Below are 21,442 nucleotides of genomic sequence, written 5' to 3'. Positions count from 1 at the left end.
CACTGCAAGTCCAGTTCGCCCTGCTAATTAGAGACATGTGTCCCAACTATCTACATATTTAAATGGTGCAATGTCTCAGGCACTGGAGTGGACATTCCCCTTTCATTAAGGAGTTGTTTTATCTTATCGCTTTCTGAGTTGGCCACTGAATCTTGGCTGGTTATTTATTTAGCACTCTGGGGGAATGGTTACAAAAAGGAAGGAGTCTTCCTTTGACACCTGAATCTATGACTGTGTCATTTTTTTCTGTGCGTAATTGCAATGCATTTATATTGAAAAGAATGTCATCATTCTGAGTTGTCCAGGAATCCTTTAGTAGCACAGTACAATATTTAGTAACTAGTAGTACTTAATAGTACAGTATAGCAGTTGGCAAACTTCCTGTAAAGGGCCAGATAGTAATATTTTAGCCTTCTGGATGTATGGTCTCTGTCTTAAACACTCAACTCTACTCGTATTGTGTGAAAGCGGCCATAGGCAACACACGAATGAGTGTGGCTGTATTCCAATAAAATTTTATTTATGGACACTGTAATTGGAATTTCATACAATTCTCACATGTCAGAAAATATTTTGTCTTTTTTCCCCCAACTGCTTAAAAATGTGAAAGTCATTCTTTGCTCATGAGTGGTGCAAAAACAGGCAGTGGGCCAGAGTCTGTGAGTAGATTTGGTTTGCTGACCCTTTCTGTAATAAATGGAGAGCATAGCTTAAGCCTTGGCCTCTGGATTTGAGACCAGGACCTATTATTACTAGACTCATAACCTTGGGAAAGTTACCCAATCTGCCCACACCCTAGTTTTCCTTTTATAAAATATGAATTATAATAGTCAAGCTTTCTTGGTGGATTAGAATTAAATGACATAATTTATGCAAGTGCTCTGAATGTTCCCAAACACTGCACAATGTAGGGTGTAATATTATTTTGTATTGTGTATTGATATTGTGCTTTGTCAAAATACAAGGCTCTTCATAGCCTTACAGAGCTTTTCACTTCTGGATGACACTGCATCAGAAATCCTCTGACACATTAAAGGCAGAAGTATTAGGAAGAGGTGTGTTTTACTCCATTTTAAATGAAAAGATCACATTTTCTTAAACAGGTTGGCCATAAAGCTAGAAGCAAGATAATGTGATTTTACTATGTTGTAATGAGGTATCAATGAATCGTCTATTACGTATATACTATGTTTTTCAATTTTATAGCCATCCATTGAAAGGAAATTATAGAAGATACTTTTTTCCATTTATACGGGGCATTTAATTTCCAACTACCCTTTTGACTTTTCTGAGTTGCATAGAGTATCATCCAAGTCAAGGAAAGAAAGACTGAAAACTAGTCAGACTATTAGCACACTGTCTTGGAAATGATTATGAATATTATGACTCTTTTTTATCTTGAATTATTCAGTTAATCAAATGATTTCATATTCTTTGGGTGAATTCGAATAGTTTTCTAATGTTATTTTTATAATCTCTCTGTCCACCAACTCCCGCCTTTCTAAACAGTTTCTAAACATCCCAAAGATACTGGCTTACATCTAAATTAAAAAGCAAAAGGGAAAAAATAAGAAAACTGAAATGTAAGAAAGTGTAGGGAGGGAAAGCATAAGGATGTTTCTCTGGAGACTTCAAAATTTAGGCTTTTGAATGAAGTCATAAATAATTTTTTAATTAGAATACAATGAGAAATAGATAGTTCAGAGCCCTAGTTTGGGTAAACCCACAAGAGAAAATTGTGCTTAAGAAACATGTTGACATTTTTAAAGACAATAGTTGGATTTTTGTTAGGGAACATAAGATACTGAACTAAGTTGATGGACCTGGCACTGGGGAACTAGGGACAGCACAAAAGAGAGAGACAGATGGAGGAAGGGAGCGGGGGAAGAGAGAGTTCCTTCTTATGGACACATGTTGGGTTAACAGGCAGGAATGCCACGTTATGAGGAATGGATAAACAATGACCTGGCGTTACAGTGATCACAAATATGTTGATTCAAAAGAGTATCATTCGCTCAGGGGACAGCCAAAAACATAAACAATTTTATTAATTACATAAAGTTGACTTATAAACAAATAGGTTTTCCAGTTGGAAAGCATATGGGGTGTATTGGGGTGGGTGGAAGTGAGAATCTGAGGGTCTCAGCAGCCCTTGGGGAGGTCATGCTTCCAGCTGAATCTGCCCTTTCCTCCAGATTGGGGTTGACTGTGGCAAACCATAACACTTTAGCTCAAAATTCTTATCTGGTTATCAGATCCCACCATGCTTTTATGGAAAGTGACTCAAACACACCAAACCAACAGACCAAAATATCAAGTTGCGAGTGATCCTCATCAGTTATGAGTATTGTTGCATTAAAATAGGCTTGTTTATTTTCATAGCACTTGATTTCCTAACAAAGTGACTACGTGAATGGGGACTGGTTATGTAGAATAGAATGAGTAGAAATTGTGGGCTCATCTTTGTTGTACAGTCTTAATGAAAAACACCATTCAATACTTGCTGCTTAGAAAATTCAGTCTTAATGAGCTTCTTTCAATTCCAAATTTTAACAGTTGACACAAAATACACTGTTAAACTGTGGTATCAATAATTGTAGAAAAATAGACACGTTTGATAGGGACATTCTAGTAAAAGGTTCTTCTGGAGCATCCTTGTTTAAAGATTCAGAGGCTCACATTACAAAAACGAGATTTGGTTCATGTTCTGTCTCCAACTACATTGACACCAAAGACAATGAGAAATAGGGAGGGACCTCACACCCGAGTGCCTTGTCACAGATAGAGAACTAACACATGTGCATGACCAAAGGGTTGTTCAAGACTCTTCGTTCATTTGTGCTAAAGGGCCCCGAACTGCTCTTCCAACCAGACAACAGGGTGTGTGTTGTCCTTTGAGCCTTAGTAACAGATTAAAAAAAGGCCTACTGAGTCATCAAGAGCTAAATTTAGCAAACTTTTGCAGCCCGTGCTTCATCTTACTTTGTGCTACCATGCCTTGCCCTGCAACTCTGGGGATGCTGCAGGGTTAGTGCCCCCAAGTCAAGGGCGCCTTCCATAAGGCTACAGCGAGGTAAGGCCACAGTACCTCCCCACAGCCTGGCAGGAAGTGTATGGGGCTCTCTCCTCCTCCTTGACTACAACCTCCTCCTTGAATTGTGTGGAATGAATAAATGATTCAACAGATACTCAATGCAAAAAGTGAAATATTGGCAAACAGGAAAGGGCTATGGCCAACAGTTTTGTTTTCAGTTGAGTCACTGCCAAGAAGCAGTTGTCCTGATTGAGGTCTCAGAAGTGGGAGGAGACCACTGTGTTAAACTGAGGAGCCACATTCCTTATCTCAGGGACATGCTTTATGGTAGACAAGGTCCCCAAACTATAGTGAAGGCCTGGCCAATCTGGTCGGGGAAATCAAGGGCAACAGGAAGTGAGTGAAAGCTAGTTTGAGTTCTTTGACCTTTGTGGCACAAAGCCTCAAACTGAGCACAGCCCGTGCTGAAAAAGAACTTAATTCAGTCAATGAATGCTTATGATGGGCAACTGTTTTAGGGAACAAATAGTTTAAAATTGTGAAATTAATGTGAAAGATCTGTTATAGTGCAAAATGTCCACCTGCCCTTGAGATTTTGTCTGACATTCTCTTCCATTTCTTATCTTTTTATTTGATTTTTTTCATCTTGAATTTAGAGTTTTAGTACAAAATGCTTTCCCTCCTTCTCTTCTCTCTCAATCTCTCTCTCTCTCCATTGATCTTTGCACATTACAATGAATTAAGGCTGCAGTTTTTTGCTTGTATTCTTCTGATTGGGAGACACTTTGGATTTGATTTCCCACCTGTGGCACACTCTAGAGAGATTTTGTAGTTGCCTAATCTTTGACTATTGAACTCTGGTCATTTCATAATAATAAAAGAATATGAATAATAATAGATACAAATGCAGGAAGTGCTGACAGATAAGCTGGCAGGGACAGGAAGATAGCCAGATGGAGTCAAAGTGTGTAAGGTGAATGATTACAACATATGTCTCCTACTGCATGCCTTCACCAATGTCATGGCTTTGGACCCAAACCATCTTCTGCTAAATTACCATGTCTTATTTTTTAAGTCTGTAGTTTCTCATGATTACAGAGTGGAACAGCTGGAGAATCCATGGTTTTGTAGAAGAAGAGTTTCCCAAACTCTTGTACTACAAAGGGTGACAGCTCGCGTGGAAAGCATAAACACATCATTGATCACATGCCAGAGAGTGTCCTCCCCCTGGAATATTCCCCCAGGCTAGTCAGTGAGGCTCCTGTTACTAAAAAAAGAGACCTCAGTTTTGTAAACATTTCACAGTATATCAGCATATTGGTGGTGGGTTTTGCCATGTACTAGACCTCTTAACTTCCCCCAGACCTATGGCTTATTAGATTCAATGAAAGGATCAGCAAGGGAACAGTGAGGTACCCAAACACTACCAGTCTGGGACACGGAACAAAGGCCATGCACTAAGGACCAGCAGTCAATGGGACCAAAGAAATTGAGAAAGCAAAGACAACGAAACAGAAATGCCTACTGTACATTGGGAATCTTTTTTTTTTTTTTTTTGCATCTTATTTCTAAAGTTATGTATCTAAACCTACATTAATTATACATCTATGTACATTATTTAGAAGTTCTGTTCTACAGTACTTTTGTACATGCTGGGTTTTTTTTTTACTAACTGCGAAAAGAAAGTAATTACATAAGGCATATATATGTACAGTGTTTCTGTCTTTACCTGACCCGGGTCCTATAACTGCAATGCCTGTATGGGGCAAGCACCTCACCCTGTAGATGAAATTTATTTGAATCTATAAAATTGAGGGTTATACGCTATGTCTCACTGCATGAGTAAATAGGCACCAGAGACCTAACTTGTCCTATCCCAGGTAAAATCTTTGACACACTCTTTGAGTGATCTGGTATTGTACAAGACATGCAGGTAAGTAGCTTAAATCCCTACAAGTTGGATGTGTGGTATTTAGGGAAGAGAGCAAGCTTGGGCCACGAATGAGGGCACGTTGCACCTGAACCAAATCCATGTCTACCTTGTCGATCTGAGTAACTGAGAGAGGGCAGGTAGATATTTTACACCTTGAAGATTTGTTTTCTGGAAATGTCAAAATTAAATATAAATAAATAAACAACCAAGTAAGAAAGACAAAAAAAGAAGGAGAATGAGAGACAAGAAAAGGCTGCGTGAGGGAAGAGGAGAAGTGGCTGCCCAGCTAGGACACTAAACTTTGGATTCGTTCTCTAGGTTTGCCACGTCACCATTCCTTTCTGTTTGTTCCTCCAGGTTCTTCTCTTCTTCTTCGGTCTCCAGTTCTGCATGTTGGTTGAGTTTGCTGGACACAGACCAACTCAGGGGCAGCTCCGCCCTGCTGGCTAGCTCAGCCAGCTCTTTGGCACTGAGAGATGGGGTGCTGGTCTCATAGGTCTCGTGGAAACTGTTGTAGTCGACCTCATAGAACCCGTCTTCCAGCGTCAGGACAGGCGTGAAGCGGTAACCCCACAGGATCTCACTCGTGATGTAGGAGCTCCGAGCCTGGCATGTCATCCCTGCAGAGAAGGGAACGGACGGAGGGCTTTAGTATGTTGGGAGTGTGGGCTTTCCATCAACGAGGGGACTCAGTGAACTGGGCACGGCTGCTGTGTGCAGCTGTTCAGACTGTGCCCTGCACAAGGTGCTGCAAATAAGGAGGTATTATTCATGTTGTAGACATACACTAACATGTGCAAGAGCTTCCCGGCCTCTAGCAGGAGTTCTGGGTGCGGGGAGCAACATGAGAGTTCTGGCTCACAGAACCAGAACTTGCCTGCAAGGCCATGCAGACATGCACTTAAGCATGTGTGCACACACACACAGGTTCATGTGGTTGTGCCTCGTCCACTTTTTGCCCTGGGAGAAACTGGAGGCTGTGACTCTGTTCTCCCATTGCTTTTAGAGACTTTGCCAGAGTCCTGCTGAGACTTCAGCATTCCAACCACAGACTTAGGATGAAGTTTGGCTTGTGGAACTACCCCAAGGATGCCTTTAAGCTGAACGCCATGGATTAGTGTTACTGTCCCACCACCATGCCATTCAGGCCCACAACTGTGGCCCCAAATGAGGTTGGAAAGGATGCCCACCTGACTTTGCACTTTCTCCAGGCTCAGTGGGCATAGTTATTTAGACTGTGCAATGATATAATACTTTAAATGCTTTCCCCCTTCTTCTTAAAGTTAAGAAGCCCCTTGCTAATTTGCACAGAAATGCCAAATGAGCTACTGGAGCCCAGGAATCAGGAGCAGCTTTATTTTAATATGAAATGACAGAATGAGGAGGAACTCCACTCATGTCCTTAGAGAAGAGAACTAGGTAACTGGGATTGGCATAAAATCTAGAGAATGCATTGGTGCACTGCTCAAAGGGCTCTCTTGCGAAACGTCTCATATGTTGAAGGCATCTATTCAGTAGTTCCTGCAGGGATGACTTCCCCATTAGCAAGGCAGATCCAGGGCCTAGGGCCCACAGTGCTTTCAAGGACCCATGAAAGTTCTTTAAAATCAGAAGAAAAAAAAAGACAAACTTTTAGGTAGAAGAAAAATGCTAATATAGTCATCTTCATACTAATTATATTGTAAAATGTAATATAATTAAACCATTTTTGGGGTCCACAGAGGTAAAACTATCTAAGGCTCACAAAAGTCATACTGTGGCCACTGTTCATTCATTCAAGAAAACAGCCAGGCAGTCAGGATGTCATTCATGGGGACAGCCAATAAGGTGTATCAGGCAACTGCTTTGTGCTGAATGTAGGTAGAATGGGAAGAAGAGGACACACGTGGGCGTTTACACAGAGGGATTCAGAATTATGGAATGTTCTCAGAGCATCGCATCTGCTCCTCATGACTAGAAGAAGAAACTGGGGTGCCAGGGATGTAAGCGATTTATTCCATTCAGCTGTCAGGGGCAGAGTCAGCATAGCCCTCGCTCTAGCCCTATGCTCTTCTTCTTTATCCCCAAACCAAATGCTAACCTCTACAGCGTCTCCCTGGCTGACCTATAAAAGCTCCCCTCTATGCCTCTGAAATAAATATTGCAGAACTTCTAGGTACTGGAAAGAAAAGAGCACTGTCTTGCTTTTATTTCTCAGCCAGCGTTTCGCTCCTGAACCAACTCTTAATCTGTGTTTGGGAATGATGAGGGAAGACAGGTGATAGCTGGGACATGTGGGCTCAGAAGGAGGAATACATAGGAAGTCAAAGGGAAAAGGTGATAAAATATAACTTGAATAACCTTTTTTCATAAAGGAAGTACATGTTTATTGTAAAGAGACTAGAAAACAGAGATGAACAAATAAAATAAAATCCACCTAGATCTTCAGTTCTGGCTATATAAATAACCAAAAAACAACCAGAAATAAAACCCACAATTATTAAAATTAAAATCTAAATGGACATTTAACATCATACTAGAGTTGGCTGAAGAAAGAATCTGAAACTTGGGATACTGGTATCAAGAAACAACACTGGATACAGCCAAGAGGATGTCCAAGAGACAATACATGTCTGTTGTTCAAGCCCTCATTGTGATACTTTGTTATGGCAGCCCTAGAAAATTCACTTACTGAATCTGTAGAGATAGTAAAATATCTTTCCATAGTATCATTTTAATGGGATTGTTTGATTTTTTTAAAAATTTTTTTATTATTTAAAATAAGAGATGCTTCCTTTGGTGAAGAGCAAAATGTGAAGAAATCTCATCTCGGGTTCTGGGCTTCCTCTACTCTCTGGGCATACTGGCTGTCTTGCCATTTGCATTTGTACTTTTGAGTATCCTTCCCCTGGTGGGATCCTGCTCATCTTGGAAGATCTAACTAATTTATCATGTCCTTTCTGGAGCACTCTGAGACTGACCAGTCCTTAGCTGGAACTGTTGAGCTCAAGGTCCCCTCAACACTCCAGTGGCACCTTATCCCATCATTTGAAATTACCTCCTAAGTGTCTGTTTCCCTTGTTGAGTTGTGATCGCGCTGGGGCTCATTGGTCTTGTTTATTTTCAGGTTCCTAACATTTACCACAGACCTTCAGCACTGTAGCTTCCCAATAAATACTGATTGTCAAGTGAAAAGACTCAACTCAAGGAAACTAGTGAAGCAGCTTAATTCAGAAATTTTGTTGATTGGAAATGTCTGAGATGTATTATTAACTCGAAAGATGGTTTGTGAGTCCTTAGAAAGGAAAATGGGAGGGGTCTGCTTCCAGCATTATACCAGTCTATTTGTGAAGGACCCCCAGCTAAAATACAAACTAGTTGCTGGAAAATTACAAAATTCATAATTTCTTTTTTTTTAATTTTTATTTATTTATGATAGTCACACAGAGAGAGAGAGAGAGGCAGAGACACAGGCAGAGGGAGAAGCAGGCTCCATTCACCGGGAGCCCGACGTGGGATTCGATCCCGGGTCTCCAGGATCGTGCCCTGGGCCAAAGGCAGGCGCCAAACCGCTGCGCCACCCAGGGATCCCCAAAACTCATAATTTCAATCAAAAGTAAGTTCCACTAAAAAAGTAAGGGATGGCACTTCTGGTTCTGGTAAAAATGGAGTGAGGACAGCTTTTCTCTCCTGCTGGATACAAACAAGTAACTTCTCTAGACAAAACCTTCCACCCAAAGACTCTGGGAAGTCTAATACAGCAGGAAGAAGGAGGGGGTACCAAACATGAAGATTGACTTCTTAGGGGGTACATTTCTTGTTTTTCCCGTTTCCCTTTTTCCTTTTTCATCGTCTGGCATCATCTGAGAGTAGCCCTGGCACAGAACTGGGCAGCAGGTACTGACAACAAAATCTGGTGGAGAAACCCTGTCCTTCTGACCAGAGCGCTGGGACAAGGTGTCCCTCTGAGCCACAGGATGAGAGTGAGGAGTCCCCGTTAGGTTCCCCAGCCTTCCATGCTGCCCCATCGGGAACTGCTCTGCATACAGTGTGGTATAGGCACCAAAAACCTGTGGAAAAATCTTTCTAGCCAGAGGACTGGGAAAAGGGAGTGTGGACAAAGAGTTTGTGGTGGTGTTTTTCTCATTTCTCACTGCTTTACTCTGCGAGTGACCTGAGTGTGTGCAACCATGCAGAGCACAAGGGGTTAGCATTCCAGAGAGAAATCCTGTCTTTCTGGACAGAAGACTGAGCAGTGGGGTTCTGGGAGCTGAAAAGGGTGGGGAATCCTGCAGAGGACAGAACTGGGAAGAGAATCCTGTGCATGAGTTGATACAAGTCCCAAGCTTTACATGCACAAGACAGAAAACAAAAAGAGGAATCTTAGAAACTACCATAAAATACAATCACATTTCTAAACAGTGTCCGTCAAGGAAGAAGCCCTATTGAAATTCAGTAAGACTTGGTACTGAATGATACTGAAATTCTAAATGTCATAATTATGGGATACATGGAAAGTGAGAAAAATGTATAGGTCTAAATTCTTATATTAGAAAAGAAGGAAGTCTGACAATGAAGTGCAGAGTATCCAACTTAAAGTAGAAAAGGAACAACAGGGTATAGAGATGCTGCATCACTATATTGCACACCTGTAACATAACATCGTATGTCAGCTCTACTCAAAGAAAAAAATTAAAAGCAACAATAGGATGAACCCATGGGAAATAGGCAATAAAGATCATGTGTAAATTAATAAAATAGAAAACATGAAAAAATAAGAGAGGATCTATAAAGGCAAAGATTGGTTTTTTGAAAAATCTAAGAAAATAGACACACCTCTGGTGAGATTGGTCCAAATTACATCCCTAGGCAATCTGTCCTCACAGTCTCAAAAGAAATGAGAAGACGCTGAAAGGTGCAGATGTCACTGCAAGATGGCATGAGGCAAGATGGGACTAGGGGAGGAAGAGGTCTTCTCGAGTGTTCTCAGGTCCAGGCATGCCTTTGACTGTATTTATTTTATTTTTTATTTTTTAAAGATTTATTTATTCATGAGAGATGCACAGAGAGAGACAGAGACACAGGCAGAAGGAGAAGCAGGCTCCCCACGGGGAGCCCGATGCAGAACTCGATCCAAGGACCCCAGGATCATGATCTGAACCAAAGGCAGACTCTCAACCACTGAGCCACCCAGGTGCCCCTGCCTTTGACTTTATGCTTGGGAAGGCGATGCTTGATTTTCATAGCCAGGGTTGTCTAGTCTAAATTATTTCCATAAGCCCAAGGCTGTGTGTGTGCGTGTGTGTGTGTGTGTGTGTGTGTGTGTGTGTGTATCTTTTAAAAATTCTTTCATTTCATAATTTCTCCACTGAGAGCTTCTCTGTTTGGATCTCTGGTTAATCTTCTACGAGTCTAATCTGCAGGGAAGTGATTAGACATGGGCCATCTTTTTGGTGGCCATTTCACTCCTTGAGTAAGACTATGGAAGAGTAAGGAGCGGAGGGGAGGGAGCGCATGTTATTGGTGGTGGAAGCAAAGCCTGGTTCATTTAGAAACCAGGAAACCAGACTGCAGCACAGCTAAGGAATCTGTCATAGCAACTGAGCAAACATAGGGTCAGGCCCGGCAAGATGAGGATTTAACAGGCAAAGCCCTATTTTTAGATTCACAGCAGCAAATTATGATGGGAAATGTTTTGAGCGGAATACCAATATGATGAAAACCATCCTCAAGAGAGAGCCCCCTGCATAAAGCCAGATGTATTCACTCTGTAGATAGATAATGCATCAAAACTGCCTGGAGAACATGATTCCAATAAAATGAGATGGATATAAACCATCATCACCACTTTTGAATACTGCAAAATCAATCAATACATATTGTCAATATTCAGAAACAAAGAATTGTCTGTAGATACTCTGCCTTTTTATTTCAGATACTGGCGAAATGATGGGATGCTTCTCTTTACTCCTTGCTATTCTCAGTAAGAACTGCACTGAATTAGCACAGTAATAAAGTGTTCTGCACTTACGTTTATGAGTGTTTGTGTGGGAGAAAAATGTTGGTGATTTACCAAGCTCAGTGTCAAAAAAGAAGCAGTATAGTGTAATTGCTGCCATAGTGTAATAAAAATTTTAATTCAGTCGGTTCAGCCAACTGCTGATTATTTAAATTACAGTGAGTCCTGCCTTACACTCAGGTTTAAAGCCCCTTCAACAAACAGTTGTACCGCTTCCGCTACCCAAATATTGGAGGGCCAGTGAGGTTCGCCTCCAGTTATGGAAAAATGAATTGAAATGTGCATTTTCTTAATGTCTAAAAGAAGACATCCTATGTGAGTACTCCTACTCTCAGCAAAGTAGTTGATAAAATTCACAAATTAAGTATTGAATTAAATAATAAACGCTATTTGTTGAGTGTTTATCGTCAGGCATGGAATGCATCAACCATTCACTCCGTGCAGCAGCCTTGTTATGAGGTCTAATCTCACATGGGAGCAACGTAGGGCAAAGAAAGTTTAAGTAACTTTCCTAGATGACGTGGTGTTATGGACTGAACTGTGTGCCCCTAAAGCTCATACGTTGAAGCCCTAACGCTGAAATGTGACCGTATTTGGACTTTAGGGATATAAATAAGGCTAAATGAAGTTGTAAGCGTGGAGCCCTAATTCAATAGGATTGTTGTCCTTCCAAGAGGAAGAGACACCAGAGAGCTTTCTCTCCTGCATACACGCACGAAAAAGGCCAGGCCAGGATGCCACGAGAAGGTGGCTGGCTACAAGCCAGCAAGAAGGACCCTCTTATAAACATCCTCCTATAAAACTCACTTTCCTTTTAAAGTCATCTGATTTTCTTCTGGAAGGAAGGAGAATGATGGTAGTAGTACAGTACCTCTTACGATCCGTATAAATCATCTTTTAAAAGAACCCCACAGGTGCTGACACTATCAAGCACAAACTTGTGAGGTAAAATTAAAAGTTTCTTTGCCCTTCTATTTCATCTCAGAACATTCCCCCTAGAGGTGGTATAATCAAAGTACTGTGTTCAAAAGGTACTTGGACGCATTCTTTCTTCTCTGTGGCGATATCATTTATGTCTCGTTAGGTTCATTTGTTTCTGTATTTTATTTCCTTTTAGGATTTGCTTTTGTCATCCTTTAAAAAAAATCGTCAACCATTTAAATGAGGTGTGTCTTGTCGGTGGCCTGGGGCTGGCCCCAGAGTGAGTGTATGTGTGGGTACACGTGCATGTGAGCGTACGGTGCACGTATATTAGTGTGTATCCACATGCGTTTTTGTGCTTCCACGAGCTACCCTTGTGTGCGTGCAAGTGTGTGTGCCCTCGAGTGTGCACGCGGGAGTGTGTGTGGATCGCATGGAGGCAGTGGCAGGACTGGTGGGGAGAGGCACCCAGCACCTTCTAATCCAGGAGCTTGGTGGGCACACATGACACCCCAAAGACCTTGTGGGGACAGCACACAGGCAGGATGAACACGGGCCACCCTCCCCCACGCCCCTATGCCAAAACGGTATGTAACCCCCCTCAATACAGATGGTTCTTGCGGGGGAGAGGGGAACTTTTTGAGGGATACTTTGGATCTGAATTAACCACATTTAAAGCTGGAAGTGACTAAGTTACCTTTAACTGGCAAATATATGCTTTTTTTTTTTCCTCTACTAGGTAACAGGGGGCTTAAGAACAGAGTTAATTTCAGTCACAGAGAAACAAAGTCAGTTCTATTCCTACTTATCTGAGTGTCGCGCCCATAAATTGTAATCTCTCCTTGGACATAGTTTTTAAAAGTTGGCTTAAAATTCTTAGAACTTATCCTTTCCCAAATAAAACAAAAAATGACATTTATAATGAAAATGCCTTTATCTTGGAACAAAAAAGCAGAGTCTGTGATCCTAAGAGTGCCCTCTGGAGGGTTTATAAGGCTCACGTGATTGTCTTACTCTTTGCATAGTTGAACATAAGTATCTTATTTGAACGGACTTTAAGATTCTTGTAAAATCTTTAGGTTTTGAGTTTGATAACTAGGACAATATAGAGATGGGGGGGGGGTGAGTGGGATACAGTTTTAGTAAGACACTTAGGATCTTTCTGATGAGTCAAGGGTGTCCAGATGGGCCATTTTGATGGACCAATGGGCTCTTGTCCCAGCATGTTAACTCTCTGGTGTTAAAAATAAGTTTGTAGGGACACCTGGGTGGCTTCACAGTTGAGTGTCTGCCTTCGGCTTAGGGCGTGATCCCAGTCCTGGGATCGGGTCCTGCATTGGGCTCCCTGCTTCTCCCTCTAGTCCCTGCTTCTCTTTCTGTGTCTCTCATGAATAAATAAAATAAAAATCTTAAAAAAAAAGATTTAAAAAAAGTTTGTGTTTTTGAGAAGACTAAAACTTACATGAGCCACTGACTACATTCTTTGTGGGACAATCAAGAGTTAAAAATAGTTGAGGCAAACCCTAGATGATGATCTCATCCTACTACTAGCCCTTCACAAAACCAGAACCTTAGGTGGAGCTGAACTGCAGCAGGCATCTGCTTGGCTGTTAGGTCTTCTAAGAATGAAGTGGTCTTGGAGCTCCTACTACCGGCAAGCTCATTGGGCTGGCTCTGCAGCTGACCCTGCTGGCCGTCTCCTCCTTCTAAGTCCTCTTGGCCTCTCAGTCCTTTCTCTGGAGCTCTGAGGTCCTCTGTCTACACCCTTTCCTTGGTTGATCTAGTTTATTCATATGATTTCATGAGCTGCTGACTTTCTAACTTCCAACCCAAACCTCCTGTCTGATCTCCAAATCCGTACATTCACCCAGCTTCCCTTGGGTGTCTCATTCCCTGCCCCTAACTGCACATGTGCAATGGATATCACCTTTTCCTCCAAACCCGCCCCTTGCCCCAGATTCCCGATTCCAGTCAATGGTACCAACGATATCCAATCACTTGATGCGTATAGTTGATTCTGCGTCTGAAATATATCTTGGGTCTCAGCTTCTTTCTCTCCCCATCACCATGGCCACCACCTTGGCCCACGCCACCCTCATCTCCAGCAGCAGTTTTTGCCTTCAGCCTTTCTTCTCTTCTCTCTTTTCTTCTCCTGACACTAGAGTGACCTTGGAACAAAGCAGATCTGATTATATCTGTGTCTGGCCTAGAGCCTCTAGTGACTTCCTATTGCTCCTAACATAAGGTCCAAAGTTCTTATGCAGTCTCTCTGGGTCTCTGCTCCCCTGCCTGATGGCCTCCTTTCACCTGCCTGACTTGTACAGCCCTCTCCAGCAGGCCCTTCCTGATGTCCACACTGAGTTAGGTCTCTCTGTCACACCTGCCATCACACCCCACCTGTCCCCTGTGAGACTTCTTGCTGATAAAACATAAATGCCGTGACAAGCAGGAACTGTGCCTGGCTTGTGTTTCTGGAACTAGGTGCAATGTGGGGCATGGTCAGTGCTCAATAAAGATTTGGGGGAACTAGAGAAATAAGAAAGAATGACAAAATATAACCAGTATTTCATACACTGATAACTCTTACAATGGCGTGAGTGAAGTTGGAGAGAGAATGCCCTCTGTGGAAAATGTAATGGATGGTGGAGGCTACACGTTATCAAGGCTAAGACAAGCAGCCCAGGGAAAGCACTAGCCTAAATACAGTGGGGCTGGCTGCCTGGGAAGCCTCCTGGACAAAGATGCCTGTACCTGGGCCCCAAAGAAGGGGGACACTTCAGGTTAGTGGGACCCACCATGTGTCTTGAAGCTTCCAGGTATCACTCGCACACAAGCTCTGGACTAAGGCAGATCCCATTTAGAACTAGACACATGCAGAAAAGCTAAATTTGACATCTTGTGGGTACTCCTGGCCTCAGGTCCCTTAGGTCTCTTTGCCCGCTGTCTCGGTGTCTGTGAGGGCAGCCCACTGAGGGGAGACCGTTGACTGACGTGCATTTGATATGGCAAATGTACAAAGTCATCAACACCTATTAAGCCATCTTTAGTTTCCAAACTGAGATTTGTCTTTGCCTCTAAGATGCATGTGTACAACTCGACCCTTTTTAGCAACTGGATGGTTTACATGTGGGAAGGGAGCAGAACATGTAAAATCCCTCCTCCTGACTTCCTTTAGGCTTGTGAATCTGAATTTCAGAAGCAGGCACAGACTGGGGAACCATATCTAAAAATTAAGTAGAGCTTAGGCCTGGCTTAGACATAGTTCACGTTTATCGCTTTTTCATAGTTGTCTGTGTTTTTACTATGTTTGTTAACTTCACACCTCCAGAGCCACGTTTGCTTAATCTGTGGAGTCATGTCCTTTCCACATTCTCAGAGGGCCCATTTCTACCCTGCCTTGTTTGTAGCCTGTCACAGGGAAGTGCCTTGGGAGTGGCAACTACCCTGTGATCTCACTTAAGTGTGGAATGAAAACAAAACAAAATACCCAAGTCATGGAAAAAGAGGTCAGGTCTGCAGTTACCAGGGGGATGGGGTGGGCATGGGGGAACTGGAATAAGGTGGTCCAAAGGTACAAACTTGCAGTTACAAGATCAAAAAGTATGAAGGATGTAATGCTAACATGATGACAACGGTTACCCCCTCTGTAAGGAGTGGTTGAAAGTTGAGAAAGTGGATCCTAAGGGTTCTCATCACAAGGGAAAAAGCTCCCCCCTTTCCTTTCTTCTTCTTCTTTTTTGGAGGAGTAATCTATGTGAGATGATGAATGTTAACTAAACTTTGGTAAACGTTCCACAATTTATGTATGTCACTTTATTTATGTTTTTTAAAAAAGATTAATTTATTTATTCATGAGAGACACACAAAGAGAGGCAGAGACACAGGCAGAAGGAGAAGCAGGCTCCCCACAAGGAGCCTGATGTGGGACTTGATCCCAAGACCCCGGGATCACATTCTGAGCCGAAGGCAGACACTCAACCACTGAGCCACCCAGGTGTCCTATGTATGTCACTTTATACTAAGGTCCTGCATGTCAGTTATATCTCAATAAAACTGGAAAAATAAGGAAATGCCCTGATCCTGTTTGGAACTCTTCCCAAAGTTGACAACATCCGGTAAAACAATAACCAAACTTCCCATTCTCCTTTCTGTCCTGGGATTTCCAGAAAGATTGCAAGATGTCCTTCCCACGGGGGAGGAGAATTGATGGACAAAAGAAGGAGCAGGTGTGAGAACCTGCCACTGTAAGAAAACAGGCATTTTTCTTTAGAAAAACAGACTTTAGTAGATTTTTAACCAAAGCAATCGAGCAAAAAAAATATTAAAAAAGCAAAAAAAATATTTTTTATCTTTTATAAAGTAATCTCTATGCTTGATGTGGGGCTCAAACTCATGACACTGAGATCAAAAGTTGCACGCTCCACTGACTGAGCCAATCAGGTGCCCCAAAAGTGGACTTTTAAAAACAAGTAAGATCTTTACTTGTCAGATTCACAAATCCAGTGCCAGAAAGGTAATATAACAGAGACAATGTATTTATGAAAGCAAAGATATCTTCTTATGGGCTGTTCAATAAATGTGATCTTACATTGAAATTTTGGGCAAATTTTGGAAAAGTGTAGTTGCATCCTGCATGTTTATAAAGGTTTGGACATTGGTGATGTTGGATTGACTGAACCACATGCCATAAGTGAGCTTTTGTCCAACAGATTCTGAGGCATCGCCACCTAGGCTGCCCTGCATGTAGCAACTGTAGAGCACAGTCCCTCCTTTGGCGGCAGCTGTGAGGCTCAAAAACATGTGGGAGGCACTTAGGATCGCTTTCTAGAGCCTTCTCATAAATCTGATCCTGTTTTCCCATCAGCAATGTCCCAAGATGTCCATAAATCTAGTCACAGCTACGGCCTTTCTTGTGATCTGTTGGGATGTCTTCATTCTTCCACTAACCGTGAACAGTTAATGAAATTGTGGCAAATTCTGCATATGACTCTACTAATGAATCTACATCCTTCCTCCAAATCTGGAATCTTTCCTGACCTGTCAAGAAATTTGGTTTGCTTTGTAGAGGGTGAGGCAAGCCTTCTGAATGAGCCCGGCCTTGTAGACATATGTGTAATATCGTTAGAAATGAGAGCCTGCTCTGGTCCAAGTCTGGTTTTGAAGTATTGATTTAAAGTAAATATACCACCTAATCTCTATGTTCCTCATTCCAATCCATTTATGGGTGAAAAATGTAGCCAAGGAGGACTGATGTTTCCAATACGGGTTTTTGATGTTTAAGGACAATCAAATATCTTTGAAGAACAAAAGAAAACTTGGTGTGGCAACATAAGCCCTCACTTTGATTTATCCTTCGGCTCACAGATCATCACCAGGTGTCCACGTCCTGGCTTGACTTAGTTTTGTGTCATGGGAGTGACACGAATAGTCCATCATTTTGTAGTCACACCTCCAGCTTGGTATTCTCCTTGGCTGATACTATATTCTTGCACCTTCATCATTTATTTGGCCCTGCCTTTTAAGGCAAGGAGGCACCGGAGAAAGACACACGGTGTTCCTCCTTGGGCTAATCTCTGCCATCTCATTTTACTGTTCCTCCCAGAGGGAGGCCGGTATGTTCCAGCAGGCATGCCGGGGACGTTCAGCAGTGTGCCTGAGAGCAGGAACAGCAGGTACCAGGATTCCGGGTCACGGCATGTTTGCCATCCATTTAGACGAGTCCTAACAGCGGGGCTCCCACAAGAGTGGCCTAGGTTGTGTGCCTGGATCAGAGGAAAGGGAGGGATAGAACCCCACATCTGTCCCAGTGTGAGGAAGACAAGCCAACTCTTGGAATACTTCATGAGTATGTAGCACAGTACAGAGTACTCGATATGTTCCCAGCCCATGGCACCATTTCTTAAGCATAGACTATTGTAGTTGTCCTTATTATATCGTAAAGGTGCTGATGGGATGCTTACTCTTCAGCTCATTTCTTTGGATACTGGGGGTCTTTTGACCTTTCAGGAAGTGTCCTATTAAATGTCAAGACTTGGCTGAGGAGCGTGTGTGTGTGTGTGTGTGTGTGTGTGTGTGTGTGTGTTTGTGTAGGGGGGTAGGGTGGGACAGGGGAGCAATACTTTGAGCCTCTTTCAGAAAGATCTTGGTTCTGAGTTAATGTATTTACCATATCTTTTATCTTCTGTGTTCCTATGTCTTGACATCTGGGGACTTGTCGACCCTGGAGGAACTGCCACCCCAAGGTTGGCCAGCCCCCACTGATAAATAGTAAATGGTTTGTCTGTGAGAGTGATTTTCAAACACAAATCAAGAAATCTAGAGCCAGCACCCCAACCAGGTCCAGGACTCACATTCCTGGGTTAGGTGATTAGGGCAGGTGAGAGTCCTAACCACCCCGGGGCCAGGTATACAGAGAGCTAGGGACGGCTCCTATGCCTACAGTCCACCGAAGTAATTCAGATTACCCTGCCTCGCTCCTTCCTCCCCACAGAAACCACAATAAAAGCTCTTTCCACAGCCCTGCCCCCCCCCCATCCCAGCTCCTGACCAACCCTCATGCTTCCCCGTGTGGTCTGCTGTGCTGTGCCGTGCCCTGTGTTCTTGAGCTTTTCAAGGACAGCTGTCTCCTGACCTGTTGGCCTTACTGAATCTCAAATTTTCTATCGACGCACTCTGTTTTAAAACAGTTAACATCCTGGTAGAAATAGAGAGGCGGGTCTGTGGCTTTGTTTATGTTAATACAGTGGGAGGAAGCAGCTGTGCCACCAGCGATAACCTGTGTTTCCTGAACCTCAAACTGAGACCTGAAGTCTGGGCCAGCACCATATGTTAGATGCCAGGCTCATTGTCTATGACAGTTCTGAGACTGCCCAGGAGGCCCCTCCAGTCTGGAATAGCCCACGATGAGCTGGGTGGAGGCAGCCACAGACCCTCCCTCTTCTGACAGTCCTGGGGGGGGGATGTCAGGCTGAAGTGGAGCCCATAGGAGTGGCATCTTTGAACACATTCTCTGCTTTTCTCAAACCTCTTCACAAGAATTAAAATGCCCCAAGAAAGAGCTAGGGTTTGGGGGTAAAGGCCAGGAAAGGGCTCACAGGGAAGGGGCTTTGCCCATGAGGGTGGGGGCTAGAATTGCTGAGATCTGACAGCTCTGTCTGCAGAAGGTTGTCCCAGAAGTAGCAGGGCTTCCTCGGTCAAACCTCCTTGAGCTGCTGCCTGCTTGGTGAGCTCTTGGAACCCTCCTCAGAGAAATGATGGGGGAGGCCACTCACCTCTGAGGCCCAGCCTTTCCTCTGGGAAATGCTGGTGGCACACATCGTGGCCATCAGCACTTGAGTTGTCAACCCTGCAGAACTGGTCAATGGTCTCTGGGAGATGTCATCTTGCTAATATTTAGATTGGGGCACAAAAATGAGAATTATTTATTTTCCTTTCTGCATAATTTCACTTTAGTCTTCCAGCATTTTCTTCTGACCAAACCATCAATAGGTACATGTTTCAAATGACTTCTCTTGGAGTAGAGCGTCCTGATTTCACTGTGCTGCTTCCCAGGCCATGGATGCATGAGACCTTTCTCAGCCCAACAAAATGATGAAAATCAACCTTCTTCCCTATTTCCTGTTATTTCCCAGCAATGATCATTTCTAGAGCCACATCATACTAGATTTGTTACTTTGGGTTCTTAATGTTTAATTCTTTTTTTTTTTTTTTAAAGAACTGGTCACCTATGAAAAGAAGTTCATATATCACTGTGTTTTCCCTTTTCCTTTCCTTGACTTATATTTCATTTCTTGCAGGCTAACCATGACCCGTTGTGGAGGAAGTCAGAAAAGTTTGATGCAAGGAATCTTAGCATTGAGATTTGTAGTAGGAAGATGTGATGCCTTTTCCTCTCTGGCAGCCACCTCCAATTTTCACTTATTGTTCATATTGTTCCACACACTCAGGATTCATTGCAATTACATGCTTCTCAATAGATATTATTAATGAGAAATTGAGGAAGATTAAAGAGGATTTTTTTTTAATATCACAAAAGCCCTCCACAAAAATCCTATGATGAAATCAATTGGAGATTAGGATGTTTGTTGTGGGAGGTGGTGAGGATGACAGCAACAGAGATGAGGCCATAAATCCCCTGATTGCCTTTGGTTGAGCAGCTGCTTTTTGCCGACGCTTCTTAAAGGTCTGCTTCCAAATGAACCAGCCTGGGTTCCAATTTAGCCACATTTATTTCCTATATGTTTATTCTATGTCACTAAATAGGAAGGTGAAAAATTGTGTCATGAACTTGACCCAGTGAGTGTTTTTTCTATGCATTAGGGACCTACCCCTACCAAGAACCTCATGAATAAGAAGTCATTTGAGGAGTTTTAAGGACACAGAAGGACCCTCATTCATTAAGGCAAAAAGGGCTGCAGTGTCACAGTGTGCTGGGGTACAGTAAGGGTGGACACAGGGAGAGGAGTTAGAAGCCTTCCTGATGGTCTAGGCAAGAGTTAGAGGCAGGTAGATTGCAAAGGTCATAAGAAGGAGAGAGTGGACAGATTCAAGAGATAGTTAGGAGTTGAAATGGGCTGAGCTTGATACTGGATTGGAGATAGTGTCAGGGAAGAAGCAGGTATCTGGATGTCCCCTAGGTTTCTGGATTGAGCGACTGAATACCATGTGGACTCCAGGGAAAGGACTGGAGTTGGGGGTGTTTGTGAGTTTATTTGGGATAGGTTGATTTCAGTGCCCTTGACACCCAAGCTATAAGAGGAGCTTTCAAATGGGCTGTTAGGGGATCCTTGGGTGGCGCAGTGGTTTGGCGCCTGCCTTTGGCCCAGGGCGCGATCCTGGAGACCCGGGATCGAATCCCACGTCGGGCTCCCGGTGCATGGAGCCTGCTTCTCCCTCTGCCTATGTCTCTGCCTCTCTCTCTCTCTCTGTGTGTGACTATCATAAATAAAAAACAAACAAAAAAGCAAATGGGCTGTTAGGTCGAACATTCTGGAACTCCAAGGACAGGCTTGGGTTAGTGGTAAATTTGGGAGTCACTGGCATATGGCAACTGAAATGAGTGGGATGAAAACTGAAGACAGAATAGAGTGAGGGGGCCCGGGGTCTTAGCCTGAGCTGTGGGAAGCTCTGACATTTCATACTGGTTATGAGACTATGACCCTGGATGAAATCGCGAGAAAAATAGGGGAAGAAAAGCCAGGAGAGTTAGATGTCAGAGACACCTGGGGAAGAGAGGAGTCCCAGAAGGAAAGTGTGATTAACATCAAAATCTGCTGGCGAGATAAATTAAATGAACACCTGAACCAGCTAAATGGATTGGTAGACTGAGGTCCCTGGGGAGCTGGGTAAGAGATGCACCAGTGGAGTGGTCGGTTTAGACACCAAAGGAGTGGGCTGAGGTGTGAATGGGCAAGAGAAAGAGGGAGGGAGGAGATATAGACAATTCACATGAAGAATCTGCTCATACAGGGGAGAGAGAGAAAGAGAAATGGAGTTGTGGAAGCAGGAAGGTTTTGTTTTGCTTCGTTTTATTTTAATAAGAGATACTCTAATACAT

The 21,442-nt window shown here is 43.1% G+C and overlaps 1 protein-coding gene and 1 long non-coding RNA gene across 5 annotated transcripts in view; one reads left to right on the top strand and one right to left on the bottom strand.

Annotated features, from left to right (window-relative positions):
• LOC121479531 overlaps window positions 1-5,450 on the top strand; it is a 60,192-nt gene extending 54,742 nt beyond the window's left edge. For all 3 annotated transcript variants that reach the window (XR_005984744.1, XR_005984743.1, XR_005984742.1), the window contains exon 5: window positions 5,325-5,450. This is a non-coding gene — a long non-coding RNA (uncharacterized LOC121479531). The remainder of the gene's footprint in view (window positions 1-5,324) is intronic.
• KCNJ6 (potassium inwardly rectifying channel subfamily J member 6) overlaps window positions 1,660-21,442 on the bottom strand; it is a 259,033-nt gene continuing 239,250 nt past the window's right edge. For both annotated transcript variants that reach the window (XM_041735202.1, XM_041735203.1), the window contains one exon: window positions 1,660-5,587. In XM_041735202.1, coding sequence (XP_041591136.1) covers window positions 5,262-5,587 — 326 coding nt within the window. In that variant the 3' untranslated portion in view covers window positions 1,660-5,261. The remainder of the gene's footprint in view (window positions 5,588-21,442) is intronic.

Source organism: Vulpes lagopus, chromosome 20, assembly GCF_018345385.1.
Source record: "Vulpes lagopus strain Blue_001 chromosome 20, ASM1834538v1, whole genome shotgun sequence".
NCBI lineage: Eukaryota > Metazoa > Chordata > Mammalia > Carnivora > Canidae > Vulpes > Vulpes lagopus.
This window is presented reverse-complemented; position numbering and strand designations above follow the sequence as displayed.